Source organism: Astatotilapia calliptera, chromosome 14 (assembly GCF_900246225.1).
Source record: "Astatotilapia calliptera chromosome 14, fAstCal1.2, whole genome shotgun sequence".
Lineage (NCBI taxonomy): Eukaryota > Metazoa > Chordata > Actinopteri > Cichliformes > Cichlidae > Astatotilapia > Astatotilapia calliptera.
Window position 1 is genome coordinate 22,464,801 of NC_039315.1, and position 18,357 is coordinate 22,483,157.

The 18,357-nt window shown below is 39.2% G+C and overlaps 1 protein-coding gene across 1 annotated transcript; it reads right to left on the minus strand.

The window, feature by feature from the left end:
• Positions 1 to 10,726: 10,726 nt before the first annotated feature.
• siae (sialic acid acetylesterase) lies at positions 10,727 to 17,370 on the minus strand. The gene is made up of 10 exons (XM_026193109.1): positions 17,185 to 17,370; positions 16,743 to 16,904; positions 16,328 to 16,482; positions 15,992 to 16,130; positions 15,563 to 15,731; positions 15,346 to 15,428; positions 15,134 to 15,267; positions 14,786 to 14,940; positions 12,419 to 12,605; positions 10,727 to 11,188 (listed from the first exon to the last, which is right to left on the minus strand). Exons 1-10 carry the CDS (start codon positions 17,237 to 17,239, stop codon positions 10,925 to 10,927), a joined length of 1,503 nt encoding a protein of 500 aa, XP_026048894.1. The 5' UTR covers positions 17,240 to 17,370; the 3' UTR covers positions 10,727 to 10,924.
• Between the last annotated feature and the right edge of the window lie 987 nt (positions 17,371 to 18,357).

The window sequence follows — 18,357 nt, forward strand, 5'->3', positions numbered from 1 at the left end:
TTCAATTGATTGATTGTGTTTTGCCAAATGGTAAATGGCCTGTGTTTGTAGCGCTTTACTTAGTCCCTAAGGACCCCAAAGCGCTTTACACTACATTCAGTCATTCACCCATTCACACACACATTCACACACTGGTGATGTGAAGCTACATTGTAGCCACAGCTGCCCTGGGGTGCACTGATAGAGGCGAGGCTGCCGAACACTGGCGCCACCAGGCCCTCTGACCACCACCAGTAGGCAACGGGTGAAGTGTCTTACCCAAGGACACAATGACCGAGACTGTCCGAGCCGGGGCTCGAACCGGCAACCTTCCTACAAGACGAACTGCCAACTCTTGAGCCCCCAAATAAAAAAGTAACATTTTATAATTAGGCACACTACAACATGAGTCACAAGTCCCCAGTAATTAAATAGAATTTCAAAGTATTTTATTTGATCTTACAATGTCATTATATTTACAACGTTAAAGTGTAAAGTTAGGTAAGGTGGGAACAAGTCAGGTTTTTACATAAGTAAATTTAAGTAATAAAAGTAATTTTTGGTAATACATGAGTACATGAGTAATTTTAAGTATTGCATAACTTCAGGTGTTTTACAGGAACAGCAACACAAATTATACAGTAAATATTGAAGTACTGCATAAGTAGTTTAATTAGTGTGTAATTTCTTGTTAGTTTTGCAATAATTCACCGTCTTACGTTGTAAACACACTGTACTTTTTGTGGTGCAGGTTATATCATGGACCTAAATTCCAGATATTTTACAGGAAAGGACACTGTGTTTTTTTCCTTTTCAAAGTTATGTTTGAAATGTCATTGTGAAGGGAAAAATGAGAGTTGGCTCCAACATTACAAGGTTTCATAGAACTGCAAATTTTGAAGACATTTATTTTTTCTTGTAAGTTGGTAAGAGAGAATATTTTATTATACCATTACTATTGGTAAAATAAAAGGACAGATGAATACATCATACACATCAGCATAATGATTATTAGATAAAGATGTTTTATTTTCCGTGATGTAGCCTGCATCCTGAAAAATACAGAATATTTACATGAGACCTGTTTTTCTGTAAAATTACCATGAAAATGCACAATGCTGAAAATTACTCACAATGTAATTATTTTTTTGTTTTCTCTTCTTTTTTTTTCCAGAACCCCCCTTTATAGGTAGTGTGCATACCTTTATTTATGTGTTACTTTATGACTTTATTTATTTGTAGGTAAATATACTTTGTTGTAATTGAAAAATACACTGAAATTTTGTTTTACAGTTTTTTACAGACGCTAGGACACATGTCTCAATACTTAGGTCACTTTTGCAAAACACTTCACACAATCCTCCTAACTGACCCTCACCTTGGCAAAGCAGTTCATTTCACATTCAAAATGCACTACAACTACCAAAACACTTCATTCAGGTCTCAAATAAACTCATTCTTCCAGAACACTAGCAAAGGTTGACAGCCGACAAACACACTTTGTCACCCACAAAACAATGACCTAAAAAACACTAACAACATGTAGCATTACACAGTGTTTTCCTGTGTAAAACAAGGACACATCTCTGTTTATAATTTCAATATATGTTACTGGAATGAATCAGACATCATGCAGAATTCGTTAATATTTGTTTATGTATTTTTATCTTTTTTGCACTAAGTAATCCCAAAATACAAGAATTTGTATACACACCATCCACTGATACACATACAACAGTAATGCTAATCTACTCGGTCTTCTCCATTTGGCCACAGGTTGTCATCCACATCACATCTTATGTCATCTTGGGCAATACACCTAGGAAAGAATCTTCTGGCTGCCAGGATTGAAGGAGTTGAAAAATTGAAGGAGTAACAACTGTGTAGATGTTCATCTACAATGAGAATAAGCTGTGGCTGGTTAAACTGCATTTTTAGATTTAAAATATGTTTCAATAAAATATTGCTGTTGGATTTTGCTGTCTTTTCAAGTTTTGCATTGTGTTATTGTTTTGGCCATAAGTTTAACAGTTTTGAAAACAGTATGTAAGCACATGCAAAGTGTCCTGTACGTACAAAGGTTTTTGGCAGTTGTTGTGTCTGAGTGAGAAGATAATTCATGAAATTTGAGAGATGTAGTCATTGAATGCATTTTGTGCCAAAACAATGATAACTGATCCTCAGTTTAGCCCACATAGACTTCTGTTGTGCTCACTGTGTGAGGAGTTTTGCAAAAGTGACCTAAGTATTGAGAAATGTGTCCTAGCGTCTGTAAAAAACTGTAATACAGTGAAATTATACCTTTAATCACCAGCGTTATCCCCTCAAAAAAGAATTGAGTGTGTGCTGGTGACATATAATAATATATTAAAGCAACAAGTAAATAAGCATTAAAGTGAAAGGTTCACATTATTAGAGAAAATCAAGAAAAGCTTTGAACTTGGTGCTTTTCAATGTGATCATCAGTGCTTTCGGGACTGACAGGTCTGCCATAATAATGTGAAATCCATGCAGACTTTGGCCACATTGAATTAACTTTTTTATATATTGTCTGTGGTTATCACTAAAACCTGTCACCTTTATAGTCTGTTCTGTCAGCCGCAATACAAATGTATAAAATAGAATTGGCACCAAATCACGACTAAGTATTTACTGATTTTGTTTACTGTGCAACACAAGTTACCATGGTGATCAAGCCAAAATATAAGAGCCTGTTTTGTGACATTGAAAAATCTGACTTGCAGCTCAGGTCAAGTTAATCTTCCTTCAAAGTACACCTCTTGGCTTTCTACTGTATGTGAAAAATAGCTGTGCTTTATTTTGAAGCCTGAGCTCCAGCAGTTGTTTCAGTTTTATTGCTATAACGTTACTTACTAATTGCAAGTTGCACAGAAAACCATGTGAAAATACAGGGAGTGCAGAATTATTAGGCAAATGAGTATTTTGTCCACATCATCCTCTTCATGCATGTTGTCTTACTCCAAGCTGTATAGGCTCGAAAGCCTACTACCAATTAAGCATATTAGGTGATGTGCATCTCTGTAATGAGAAGGGGTGTGGTCTAATGACATCAACACCCTATATCAGGTGTGCATAATTATTAGGCAATGTCCTTTCCTTTGGCAAAATGAGTCAAAAGAAGGACTTGACAGGCTCAGAAAAGTCAAAAACAGTGAGATATCTTGCAGAGGGATGCAGCAGTCTCAAAATTGCAAAGCTTCTGAAGCGTGATCATCGAACAATCAAGCGTTTCATTCAAAATAGTCAACAGGGTCGCAAGAAGCGTGTGGAAAAACCAAGGCGCAAAATAACTGCCCATGAACTGAGAAAAGTCAAGCGTGCAGCTGCCAAGATGCCACTTGCCACCAGTTTGGCCATATTTCAGAGCTGCAACATCACTGGAGTGCCCAAAAGCACAAGGTGTGCAATACTCAGAGACATGGCCAAGGTAAGAAAGGCTGAAAGACGACCACCACTGAACAAGACACACAAGCTGAAACGTCAAGACTGGGCCAAGAAATATCTCAAGACTGGTTTTTCTAAGGTTTTATGGACTGATGAAATGAGAGTGAGTCTTGATGGGCCCGTGGCTGGATTGGTAAAGGGCAGAGAGCTCCAGTCCGACTCAGACGCCAGCAAGGTGGAGGTGGAGTACTGGTTTGGGCTGGTATCATCAAAGATGAGCTTGTGGGGCCTTTTCGGTTTGAGGATGGAGTCAAGCTCAACTCCCAGTCCTACTGCCAGTTTCTGGAAGACACCTTCTTCAAGCAGTGGTACAGGAAGAAGTCTGCATCCTTCAAGAAAAACATTATTTTCATGCAGGACAATGCTCCATCACACGTGTCCAAGTACTCCACAGCATGGCTGGCAAGAAAGGGTATAAAAGAAGAAAAACTAATGACATGGCCACCTTGTTCACCTGATCTGAACCCCATTGAGAACCTGTGGTCCATCATCAAATGTGAGATTTACAAGGAGGGAAAACAGTACACCTCTCTGAACAGTGTCTGGGAGGCTGTGGTTGCTGCTGCACGCAATGTTGATGGTGAACAGATCAAAACACTGACAGAATCCATGGATGGCAGGCTTTTGAGTGTCCTTGCAAAGAAAGGTGGCTATATTGGTCGCTGATTTGTTTTTGTTCTGTTTTTGAATGTCAGAAATGTATATTTGTGAATGTGGAGATGTTATATTGGTTTCACTGGTAAAAATAAATAATTGAAATGGGTATATATTTGTTTTTTGTTAAGTTGCCTAATAATTATGCACAGTAATAGTCACCTGCACACACAGATATCCCCCTAAAATAGCTAAAACTAAAAACAGACTAAAAACTACTTCCAAAAACATTCAGCTTTGATATTAATGAGTTTTTTGGGTTCATTGAGAACATGGTTGTTGTACAATAATAAAATTATTCCTCAAAAATACAACTTGCCTGATAATTCTGCACTCCCTGTAGTTGCTATGCTTTTCCATGTATGGGATACATATTGCCCAGGTATTTAACTGGTACATTACAGCTAAGTTTTTTCGTCCAGTTTATGCTCGCATTTAGCAAAACATGTTTCTGTATTTTGTTCTTGTTTTCAGGAGAAGTGTTGGATTTGAATGCAACACATCAGACATTTATTTGTGCAGACTTTTAGTCAAAATGACTTGTCTTGTAAATTTCAGTTCACAGTGTGTTAAAATAAACATTTGCCATCCTTTTCTACATTCACACAGTGCAGTAATTATCTGCAAACTATACATTAAAAAAAAGCAATTATCCAGAAAACCTTGAAGTAGATATAATCATTTCGTTCCTAGATGCACACATACTTTATTTTCTTCATGGGGACATCTGAATTGGACTCCAAGCTAGCCAAAACAAATCTGTTACATAGCAGTGTTCGTCTAATAACATTACTTTACATTCCAGTGGGATGAGACACTTAATGATGGGACACTTACCGTAAGTGAATAAATGAATGTGACTGTCTGGCTGTGACAGCGGTAAAAAGGAAGTTAAATGCAGTCATGGTACATATATTATCCAGATAGCACTAACTGAGACTATTGCTTAGGGATTCAGAGTCCACCCTGTGACATTTATTTATTACTAGCACAAATGCACAGAGATTTCCAGGCTCTGAAGTGTTTTGCAATGTGTTTCTCATTCAAATTGCTAAACTTGCAATTAGTGGAAATGCTAACTCACACCTATATCGCTGCCAGTCCTACCTCAAAGACCTTTTTGGAGCACGTGACAGAGGCTGCCTGAACATACTGAATACTTAAGTGGTAGCGGTTTCTTTGGGGAAACGTCCGATGATGGGCATCATAAACCTCGGATTTGGGACACAGAGTCAGTCTATAGGCTACGTCCTACTCATCTTGGGGATGGATCGTGAAAAAAAAAATACAGTGTGAGACTAAAATTTTTTAATGTTTTTGAAAGAGTGCCATGCTAAGATCACAAGAACAAGTCAACACATCAAACAGTAACCAAAAGCAGAGTTCAGAGGAAAATGGAAAATCCCTGTTTAGCTTTTTGTCAAAGAAAAAATTTCCTTAGATGTTAAAGTCATGCCAGAGACATACCGTGTCCTGGCAGCATATCAGGCCACAACAATGACCCACTGAATGCTTGAGCAGGAGCTTCTTAAAAGTAATCAAGTCAAACTGTGTGTCGTACTTGTAGTAAATAGCGCACACCTTCTTCCCCACACTTTTCAAGTGTAGAGTTGGTTTCACATGCAGACACATCTAGATCATGGTGTTGTATTTTAGTGATTTCAGTTATTATTTTACCTGGCCAGTATAAGACAAGATGCGTGCTTATTGAACGTGCAATAGAGTGCAAAATTGTGTTTGCTATCATCTGTAAAGCCAGGATGTTAGTCTCTAATGCATAAACACAGTGTGCTCTTATTTGGAGGTGAGGCAAAATATGCATACACTGCAAAATGGAAAAGTCTGCTCATCCCTCTTCCAGTTGTATTTTCCTTAATAAGCATGTCTACATTTTAGACTTTGTACTTTTAAATATTAAAATGTATGAGATGATGATTATGAGACGTCTTATTAGTCGAATTACTCATGATGCAGATGAAGATTTTCTCACACTTTTGTGCCGTTAAATGCTGTAAAGTCAGGAATACTTGAAGACCAGAATCTACAGCTCAACGTGAAATCAGTGTTGCTCTATGGTACAGAATATTGGAAGATGACAAAAGCTGCCACCAATAAGATGCAGAACTTCATCAACAGCTGCCCAAGCAAAATTTTGGAGACCTTTTGGCCAAAGATCTGTAATCACGACCTGTGGGGGAAAAGCAAAGCAAGTAGCTATACAGGTAGAAGATGCATTAGACATACACTGAGGAAACCGGGCAACAAGATCACCAGACAAGCCCTGACATGGAGCCCACAAGTGAGGAGAAGAAAAAGAGGTAGGCTAAAGAAAACATGGTGAAGGGACCTCTGAAAAGATACCGAACAGGATACTTGGCACCAGATTGAGAAAATTGCTCCAGGCTGAGTGTGGGACAGGCAGTATTTGAACAGGAAGTAAAACTTCAAATTGATTTCAGTTTTTCAGACAGTGCTGTGGATGTTTAGACCAACCCTATGGCGACACTGAAAGTGCAATGTATGTTTAGTGTGTGTGCAGAGCAGGTGAGCAAAGCAGAATGCGTCTTACTAATGAGCTACAGACAAACAAACATGCTTAACTTGTCTTTTGGCCCCACCGCAGCATCATGAAACTTTTAGTTTTCATTTATTTAGCATCTACAAACTACATTACTAAGAAATCGCAAGCTGCAACTGGTAAAAATGTAAGTGTTCAATGTTTGTGAACACATCATGGAAGGAGGGGCTGGAGCCAGCTACTATAGGTCCAGAGACAGGGTCCACCCTGGACTGGTCACCAGTCTGTTTTAGGGTTAACACAAAGAGACAAACCAATACACGAACTGCGATCAAGTAAAATTACCAAATCAATGCGATACAAATTTTTACCCAAATGCAATTGATTGATTCAAAACTTTACAATCACTGCCTGAATGCCCTCACAGCAGTTACATAATAGAAGCTCTAAAGCAAAAGTGAGGTATCACCATACCTGCTGCTGTCAGGTCCACTTAGTTTGACTTCTGTTTCCAATCAGTAGAGATGTCAACAACGTGCTGTACTTACCGTTTGTCACAGTGAATGGTGAGATTTGCTTCATTTGTTTCATTAATCCTGACAAGGAGACGGTAACCTGTGCAGCCTCAGGGCCATATCCTCACAGCACAGCTCTCTCTGGAGACTTCTACAACACCATGTGGTCTCCATAGTGAACAAAATGAAAGAAATTATATTTGACCCTAAAGGTATATGGATACATGACCCAGTGGTGTTTAAGGCTATACAACAGAGCAGGTTAGCTCATATAGGTATTTGGGCATCTATATAGATACATGTTTTAAATGGGAAGTTTATGTTGATTTTTATGTTAGAAATTAACAAACAGACTTCATTTTCAATGCAGCACTGAAAGGTTTGCTATTTGGGATGGCAGTCCGGCTTGACTCACTTGCAGTAAAAACAAAATCTAACATCTTTCCTAAATTATAGGAAAGAGTATCAGTCTCTCCAGTCAAAATATGAAATAAATGTGATTCATCACATTTATAAAATTGCCAGTGATCCATCCCATATATTTTTCCAGAGTATGAGCTACTATCCTCAGGGAAATACAGGAAGGTAATGACCAGGGGTCTCAAACTTAAATGAGCTGTGGGCCACTGCTGGCACTGTCATCTCACTGGAGGGCCACTTTAGTGTTTAAGTAGTACAAAAAACAAACAAACAAACAAGAAAACACCCACAAATATTTCTGAAAATGCAGTGTTTTGTTTTTTTAAATTTCAATTTACCCTGGGGCAGACCCAGGACACGCTGGAGAGATTATATCTCTCGGCTGGCCTGGGAACACCTTGGTGTTCCCCTGAATAAGCTGGAGGAGGTGGCTGGGGAGAGGGAGGTCTGGGCTTCTCTGCTTAGGCTGCTGCCCCCGCAACCCGGCCCCGGATAAAGCGGGAGAAGATGGATAAATTTCAATTATTGTGTAACAAGACAAAACTGCAAATGTGAACGCAATTTTTTTTTTCTCACTGAACTGAAGCGTTTCATTGAACTACCAAATAAACAAGTTGTTACTCTCTTTCTGGCTGCTATGATTTTGTTTATATTTGACAAAATAAAAATGCAGACATAAGTGTACACATTAGTTTTTGACTGCTAGTGAAAATTGTTTTCACAAACAACTCTCTCACTGAACTAACACAGCCAATCCCTCAACATGTTTGTACTCTCTGCTCATATTAAATCATTTTTTGCTTTTTAAAGAACTTAATTTAACACTGCACTCAACAACAAACAAATCCTCCCTAACAGAAAAAGTAACTTCAAGGGCCAAATCGCATTATATTTCCTCACGTCAATATACGGGCTGCAAGTAGGGGTGACGTGGGCCGCTAGTGGCCCCCGGACCACAAGTTTGAGACCCCTGGTTTAGAGGAAGCAGCTCCAAAACTAACTGCTATAAACTCTCATTCCCTCTCATTTCTTACATATACAAATAAGGATTTAGTGCCACATCAGCATGTACTTTAATGTATCAAACAAATGTGTATTAACCAATTAATTAACTTATTTATTTTTCTGACTGAACAGCTTTTCCAGGTTTTCATCAAAGACTTAGAAAACTTGTCCTGTAGTTTTTTAGTTAAATCTGGAACTATTGCTGAACTATAAACTATAACTCAGTAAAACATCTCTGCCTAAGTAAGCCATTATTTGTCAGTGAAGGCTGATATTAGATGATATTATAAATGGTTAAGCTGGGGAACATTAAAGCAGACTTTTTCTCTAAATCTCATGATGCATTTTTTTTCAGTAATGTTAAAGAGCAAAACAAAATACAAGAAAATGAGGTCACTACTTTACATCAATAGACTAAATTTTTAGGGAATAATTATTCAGACAATGAAATGGTCATAATCTGGGGGAAGATCCGTCTTTTGCTGTCTCTGATCTGTTTCTCAAGATTTTTTCTTCAGTTTCTGTCTCCTGAATTTGTCCCTGTCAGGTTACAGCTGAATTATTATAAAATTATACACTTTAAATTAAAATTTTATTTTATACAGTGATGATGACAGAATTGACCGGGATGAAATCACTTTTCCATCCTTCTTGATTCATGTAAATTATGGCCTAATCAGCTGTTCTGAAACAGGAAACGATGCTTTATTCGTTAATGTAAAACTCAAACATGACATAAGGATTCAGTGGGAAAGCATAAATGATAACAAAAAGAGTGCAATGTTTATTTTTGATTTTATAACGATTGATACATTTTCATTAATGCTTGTAACAAAAATAAACAACAAAAAACTACAGTAGTCAGGAAAATTTGACTGAATCACCTAAAAATCATCACAGTGATTGCTGCTCTGCAAGGACGGCACAGAAAATTAGTTAAGAACTTCACAAACAAAGAAAGAAATATACAAATACAGCAATGAGAACATGATTCTTCACCCCCCCCCCCCCCTCCCAAAAAAAATTTAAAAAATCCCACGCAAATTAAAATTGTTTGTGCAGTTTTATTTTGAGTGACTCATTTTCTCAAATTCCAACAAAGGTAAACACGGAAGCCTGATCGCATATTAACACCAGAGCTCTAAGAAAAACAAAACTATAAAGCACTTTTTATTTTTTTTTTAGAAACCCAATCACTCCAACATGTCTGCCACACCACAATCAGATACCATCAGTTATTACACCACTACAGCGAGTGATCACCAAACCAAACAAGCTGCTAGATAAGGTTTTGCAAACATCCTCCTCAGATACACAGAACGGTGTGTTGCTGTGAGGTGAATCCTTATGAATACCACAGTAATTAACATCTATACACTAAAACAACAGCATGAAAAATGAAAGCAGATGCAACATTAATTATCCAACAGCTTACCAGCCAGGTGCTTATTTACCAAAGGAGATTACCTGTTTGGCTTCAGCAAAGACAAATGAACACACTGCGTTCTGTTGGCATGTTATTTAAAACTGAATGTCAATAATAACCAAGATAGCTGATGGTTATAGGCAGGAGAATAGGAAAGCTGTTGGTTGGGGCATAAAGTAATGGAAGAACTGTGAAATGTCCACGTCCTGTACATGATGTTAGACAGAGGCCACCATTAATGTCCAACCATTGCAAACTGCTTTAAAGATCTGTGTCAGTACATAAAACTGAAATTACCACAATGTAAAACTTCAGCAGCAGCTGTACGTCTCACAGTTGGGCTTTTTTCTTAATCCAAACAGTGAGACATACTGTAGAACTTGGATTTTGTTTTTAATTCAAGTTTCGTAGGCTTGCATATCACATTCCAGCTCCACTGTTAAGTGATGCAGTTGTCAAATTGAAGAACAACCTTGTTGGAGCAGCTTTGAAAGGGTGTCTAATAACAAGGCTGTGAAATATACGGCTCATTGGCTCATTTGGAAATGAAGAGAGTGATCACTGATTATTGCTTAATGTTTCCTTAGTTTGACAATGAAAGTAAAATTCAGTTTCAAACCATTCTGTTGCTGATACATTACACTGTACTGTGAAACCTATAAAGGGATTTTTTTTATTAGTTCTATATGTGTCTGATCAATGAAATACAACTATTTTTAAATTAAAAGGTCATATTCAAAGTAATAAAGAAATGGTATGGAGATTTTTATTATTTTATTCATCAAATTTCATGAAGACAAAGTGTTTTCACCAAATGGAATTACAAAATGAACAGACAAGCTGCTCTGAGCCTATTACAAACCCTGGAGAGGTCGCCAATCAACACCGTGCCCAGTTATCCCAACTGACCATAGAGACAAATGTCTTGTCACAGTTTCAGGGTTAGTAGCTTTTCCAAATGCCTCCTTTCCATGAAGAGTGATTGATGATGAAAGGAGGTGCTGGTAAAATCCAACTGGCGCTGTAGACGGGACAGGCTTTAAACTCACAGGGCCAGTCTCTCCAAGCGTATCGAACAGCAGCGACTTCAGACGACTGACACACAGCAGCTGACACCTGGATGGTGGTCAGATCCCACCCCACTATAGGAGTTTGAAGCCAAAGGGACTTAGGCCCACATGGAGCCCAAATATCCGAGCAACAGACCTTGATTAAAAAGACAAGAGAACAACAAGTGACTTTGACTTAGAAGTCATCACAGCAAGTACTGACTACAGCTAAATATTCTTTAAGTGCATGATTATAAGAGTACAACTACAATAGTAAATAATCTAAGAAGTAACTTAACCAGGCTGTGCAGACTATTCTACAATGTTTCTCATTGATATGCACACACAACCTGCACACCAGTAGGGACAGTGTTGGAATGCAGGGTGCAACGGTCCAACGAGTCTACATGTGCTTTGTGGATTTGGAGAAAGCGTCCCTCAGAGGATCCTGTTTGAGAGGGTTCAGGAGTATGGGGTATCTGACCCACTGCTATGAGCCATTCAGTTCGGTGGCTCTTGGACTTCACCCAGTTTGTTGGTTTTGAATTTGTTGGCTTCAAAAGGCATAAGCTTTATAGGGTGGCAGCCTCCAAATTGGACTGGAACCTCCAAGTCTGAGACCATGGTTCTCAGCAAAAAAAGGGATGGTGTTCTCACTCCAGATCAGGTGCTTTGTTGTAATTAAGTTAGGATGAGTTGCTGCCCCAAGTAGAGTAGTCTAAGTATCCTGGGGTCTGGTTAACAATTGAAGGGAGAGGGGAGCTGGAAAATGACAAACAGATTGGTACAGCTTCTGCATTGATGGGTGTACCAATCTGTTGTGGTGAACCAAGAGCTGAGTATAAAAGCAAAGTTTTTGATTTACCAGCTGATCTACATTCCTACACTCACTTATGGCGACAAGCTCCAAGTAATGACTGAAAGAATAAGATCGCAGATACACGTGGCAAAAATAAGTGAAGTGTGGCTGGGCTTAGTTTGAGAGACAGTTCAGTCATTCAGAAAGCACTCAAAGTAAAGCCATGACTCCTCCACATCACATTGAGCCAGCTGAGGTGGTGGCGGCATCTGATTAGAACGCTGCCTGGGCGAGGTGTTATGGATATATTCCACCAGGCAGATATCCTGGGGTAGACCCAGGACACGCTGGGCATATCCTGGGGTGGGAAGGGAATGGTGTTCCCCCAGATGAGGTGGAGGTGGTGGCTTGAGGCCAACTGTCTAGGTTGTTTTCCCCATGACTTGGCCCCAGATAAGCAGAACAAAATGGATGGACGGATGGATATCTTGCTGTAGGACACTTTTGAAAGGGGTCTAGGGATACAAATGTCAACCCTAAAGTTTTAGGATTTGCGCTAACTCAAGCTTACATCCCTGCCACCCTTACCTCAAAGATGTCTTTGGATGATGTGACAGAGACTGCCTGGTCATAGGTAATGTTGACGTACATCTGAGTGGATGCAATTTCTTTGGGGAAAGGTCCGAGGAAGGGCACGTTCTCTTCCTCATAAGCCACAGCCCTAGCACCCAGTGTCAGTCTATAGGCTACATCCTGCTTGTCTCTGGGATGGATCCTGAAACGGAAAAACCACATCAGTATTTTTATAAACAATCCGATTGTCATATAAACTAGAATCCAATATTTGTACTCTCAATACTTTGTATCTGTTTAGAGTTAGCTTTACACTAGCCGTACCACTGAAAAATAATCAACGCCATCATCAAATACATAATTCTTTCCCTCATAAGTGATTATGATGACATTAGATAAATTCAGTAATCTGCACTGGATTGTACGTTTCTTAAATGGAGTTTTAAGCATCACTCATCTCTTTCCCACCAATGCAGAACCAATTCTGCCATTGTAAGTGAAAAACAGCCTGCATGTTAATTCCAGTACCTAATCTAGAACTGATACTACCAGGTTAGACACCTACCTTATAGACAAGAGGTAAAATTGGCATGTTCCTCTCATCAGGTAAGGGTCAAGTACCACTTACCAACTCCATCCTCTTTTCCATAAATTGCCACTTTTGGCTCCAAAAATTGCAACATTTACAGCTAGCCTTGACTTTGGTATTTTCACCATCCACAAACAATCAGTGACATCAGAGGGGTATGTTCCTTTTTTTTTTTTTTTTTACCTAGTCTATTTTCATCCCCAAATGTGAGAGGTGTGCCTCAGCTTGTAGAGTGGATAGACCAATGGCTATTTATAGTTTTGAGGTTTAATCCCCACCTTCTCCTGTCCACATGTAGAAGAGTCCTTCGCCAAGACACCAAAACCCACTTGGCATCTGACGAGAGGAGAGCTCCTTGTGGCTATTGAATGTTGGGTAGAATGCTAAAAATATTAGCTAAAAAGAGTTGTACAGTCTGTCCATCTTAAGACAGTACAATGTGACTGACATACCTTTGAGAAAAATTTGCCTATTAAAGGCGGCCTCTGAAATGTTGATGGTTATGTATGAAAATACAGTTTACATTGTTGGGTTAGGTTGCATACTAATACTCAACTGGATAGAGAACTGCATCACATGTCTGTTAAATAATGAAGAAGTGGAGAAAGCTCATTTCCGCTGCTTGTATCCACAATCTTGTTCTTTCGGTCACTAACCAAAGTCTGTGACCACAGGTGAGGGTGGGGATGTAGCTCGACTGGTAAATCGAGAGCGCTTTTACACTCAGCTCTCTCTTCAACATGACAAAGCGGTAGAGTATCTGCATTACTGCAGCACCGTCTGTCGATCTCCCACTCCCCTTTCCCCTCACTCGTGAACAAGACCCTGAGATACTCAAACTCCTCCACTTGGGGCAGGAACTGGTCCCTAACCCAGAGTGAGCACTCCACCCTTTTTCGGCTAAGGACCATGGCCTCAGACTTGGAGGCACTGATTCTCATTTCCGCCGCTTCACACTTGTCTATAAACCGTTTCAGTGTGAGCTGGAGGTCACTATCTCATAAAGCCAGCAGAACCACATCATTCATAAAAAGCAGAGACGAGATTCTGAAACTGCCCAAGCAGAAGCCTTCCGCCCTTTGGCCTAGAAATTATATAAAAATTATGAACAGAATCTGTGACAAAAGGTAGCCCTGGCGGAGTCCAACGCCCACCGGGGACCAGTCTGACTTATTGCCGGCTACGCAGACCAAGCTCTTCCAACTGTTGTATAAGGATTGATTTGATTATATGTCCAATTCTTATTAATATCTGACTCTCTTCCACAGTGTCTCTTTTTTCCTGTCCACCTCCCCTTACCCACAATGACTGTGTCCCTTCCTGAGCCTGGTTCTGCCGGTGGTTTCTTCCATTTAAACGGGAGTTTTTGCTTTCCACTGTCGCCAAGAGCTTTGTCATAGCAGATCATCTGATTGGTGGGGTTTTCTATATATTATTGTCTTTACCTTACAATACAAAGTGCTTTGAGGCAACTGCTTTTGTGATTTTGCGCTACATAAATAAGACTGAATTTAAATAAACTTGTGTGTTTGGAAACAAGGGTTTTTCCACAAAGTACTAATGTTTAGCTTGAGAATATGCAAAAGATGTATAACTTTTATGTAAACTGCCTTTTCTGGATTTTTGGTTGATATTCTGTCTCTCTACACAAAAATGAAGCTACCAAAAAAAATTGGAGACTTAATTTCTTTGTAAGTGAACAAACCAAATAATTCTGCATGGGATCCAGTAATTATTTCCCCCACTGTACACACTAGATATAACAAAAATTCTATGCTTTCACTTGTTCTTACGTGCCATACGGCGAAGTTGCATCTGGTAAATCCAAAGCCACAGCCATGAAGGTTTTCTTCATCCTGAGGTTAGGAACAAAACCAAAGTCTGCTGTTTGGTGCCAGCGGATGTTTGGAAAGCCATCATCTTTGGAGGTCTTTATGTAAGTGGACAGCTGCACATGTAGAGGAATCACTCATCACCATTGCAACACAATAAACAATGTTATAAATCGGCCTATGTTACACTTATACTGAAAAGAGAAGCCCATGTGTTGTTGGATGCTACAGTGCTACAGTAATGGTGCACCTACACCAAAAATGTTTCAAGTTTACTCTTTGTTAGTGTTAAACCAATGCCTAACAGACCTGGACAAACCCAAAGGGGAAGTCAGGAGCTGTTTGCCCCCCTGAGCCCTGATGAAATGCCATCCTCCAGTCATCAATCATAGCCGGGAAGGAACAGTTGTACTTGTCCTGGTTATACTCTGCATTGGCCTCACCTGAAAATGTGATAAACCCCAGAAGTTTATGTGAGTCACTGAATACGCCAAACCTACCTGTGATATAAGGAGTCTTACCTTGGTACCAGAGGGCCCCTTTGATGGTCATATTGAGCAATGGGTGGATCATTGAATTCCACAAAATAGAATTTTTTTTAGGTCTGAGATCACGACATGGAGAAAACATGCACAGTGCAGTTAGTACAGACCATGTTTGATGGGTATTAAACACACAGAAACAACTGCTGTCTTAACTTCAGTCAGACAGCTGGAGAATGTGTCTTTATGTCCTTACCCGTCTACAACTGGCACTTCTTGACACCGTTTCAGGGCTCTTGAAGATGACCACACTTCGACCGGTGTGCCACCCCAACAGGACTCCACCAGTCCTATGGGGTACTTCAAGGTCTCATACATGTAACGTCCAAAGAGCCAGCACACAGCAGAAAACTCTTCCACCACACCTGGAAACACAGCTGTTCATTAATCAACCAGTATAACGCAAGCTAAGAGCGGTATATATGCATCATGGTTGATATTTATTTGACCTGAGACCATATTCTAATGTCATATGTTGAAACCACAATAAAACCATAGCTTGAATTTAGGGAGAGATGCAAAGTACTATATGAATGTTCAATGATCCAAAACAAAACCTTTAAGTATAAACACATTTTCCAATATCTCAATAAATACTTAAAATGAAAATAAAATCTTATCTTACTGGCAGTGGGCACAGACCAGGGAATCTCTACTTCTATCAGATCCATTAACTCGATGCCACTTGTGTTCAACGCTACCATAAAAGGCCTGACATAAGGATACTTAGCAACAACAGACAGCTCCTCTGTTGCATTGAAAATCTGGTGAAGAGTGAGTAAACAAAATAGATATGCTTTAACAAATGATTAAATACATTTTAAGAAGAAACTGCTTTTTGCCTTATATGTTTGATGGCTCTTTTGTAATTGGGCAAAGATGCAGAGGGCTTTGGCATGTCCCAGCTGACACCAGGTATAAGGCAAAACCTGAATGTCAGCACAGAGACAGACAACCTTACCTGAGTCATGTTAAACCACATGTTGCTCTGCCCTCCACACATCCAAATGTCTCCAAACAGCACATCTGTAAGAGTAGCTGAATCGTTCTGAACTTTTGCTGTCACATTATATGGACCACCAGCAGCAACAGGGTCAAGGGTCACTTGCCAAATGCCTTTAAGAAAAAGAAACAAAACTTTTAGCTATGTGTAACATTGTAGCATCTATGAAACATGATCAAGACAAATTCATAGACTGAATCTGAGGCACAACATGCTGTTACTTTTACTAGGTCAGTGACCACAGTTACAGAATACAAGCCCCAAAACAAAAGTGAGGTACCCGCTATATCTGCTGCCGTCAATTTCACTTAGTTTGAATATAGTACAGACATCAGGATAAATCCCGTCTTTGACAACAACGTGCTGTACTTACCGTTTGTCACAGTGACCAGTGAGGCTTGCCGTTTAAATAAACCTAACAAGGAGACGGTAACCTGTGCACCCTCGGGGCCATATCCCCACAGCACAGCTCTCTCTGGAGACTTCTGCAGCACCATGTGGTCTCCATAGTAGGAGGCAAAACGCAGCTTCCCATCTACACACACCAACAAGTTTTATTGTTTTATTACACTGAAAAAAAAACAAGCAAGATTAATGCTGCCTATGTCAGCCCAGGACACTTGCAAAAGATAGTGTTCGTCTCAGCAATTTCACTTCCTGGTTATTTAAAGTTTCAAGGAATCATAAAACTTGTGCAGATGAATAAAAAACACAACATAAAAAATTAAGTCCGGTTAGATTTACATTAAGTAGGTCAAGGCTTGCTGGAAACTCGAAAACTGCCACAATATGCAGCGTAAAGATAATGCACTCACCACAAGTGTGAAGAGAAGCTAAAAGTGCAAAAACAACACAAAGTGTAGCAGCCATGATCACACGATCACATGATTAATAGAAAGCTGTGGGGGAAAGTCACGCGCTTGTTGGCGAAAGTCCATGTAACAGATACAAACGTCACTTGCGTTTCGGGACTCGGTATTTGTGCGTCGATGTCGTGACGTCATCCAGCAGCTGACGCGCAAATCTCGTGATCCTTCAAAATAAAAGCCAAAGAAATCAACCGCGTTTTTAGTAATTCCGAAACGTCCGGAGCTCTATTCCACCAAACATTTTGTCCAAATTTGATAAACAATTATGATGATAAATAATTCACATTATTTAATCTCTTCTTGTGTTTTGTTGTTGTTGTTGTTGTTGGTTTTTTTTTTTTTACATTTATCGGATACTAAGACATCCATCACAGCTGATTTAAATGGATAAATTACCTTCTCAACATGTCTTGAAGTTCTCCAGAGGCCTGGTAATGAACTAATCGTGTGATTCAGGTGTGTTGACCCAGGCTGAGATCTAAAACCTGCAAGGACACCAGCCCTTGTGGACTGGGATTGGGGACCCCTGCTCTAAGAGACAATACCAGATATATGACCCTGAAAATTTTTCCATCTAGTTACTAGATGGAAAAATTTGTGTTTGAAAGAGTTCTACTAGATTCTAGTAGAACTCTTTCAAACACACTTGTGTCCCTTTGGAGTCATAAATTGAACATAAATTTACAGAAACCATTAATGTCTCCTCTGATTTAAAATAAATAAAACACTACTAGGAGTAACTGTGACAACCACAATGGGCATAATATGTCTTTTTTCCTTTAAGCATTAGATTTAGTGCAATCTGCAGTAAATTAGTTGCTGCAAACTTTAGTATAAACATTTACATTATGCATTTAAATAATTTCCTCTTGACAGGGAAATTTTCATCATGCTAGACTAAAATCAGAATCAGAATACTTTATTGATCCCTGGGGGAAATTATTTTTTTGTTACAGTGCTCCATTATAAACCAACATAAACCAACATTAACAAGACAGACAATACGCTAACTAAGAATAGTACAATATATACACATATATATATATATATATATATATATATATATATATATATATATATATATATATATATATATATATATATAAGTCACTCATTAAT

What these genes read in the sequence shown, in the direction of transcription:
- siae (XM_026193109.1), bottom strand. Translation starts at nt 17,239, where the DNA reads ATGGCTGCTACACTTTGTGTTGTTTTTGCACTTTTAGCTTCTCTTCAC. An exon ending in GAAGTGCCAGTTGTAGACGG is followed by an intron (nt 15,429 to 15,562) that starts GTAAGGACATAA and finishes TCGTGATCTCAG; the next exon opens with ACCTAAAAAAAATTCTATTT. An exon ending in CATCCAAAGACATCTTTGAG is followed by an intron (nt 11,189 to 12,418) that starts GTAAGGGTGGCA and finishes TTTTTAATCAAG; the next exon opens with GTCTGTTGCTCGGATATTTG.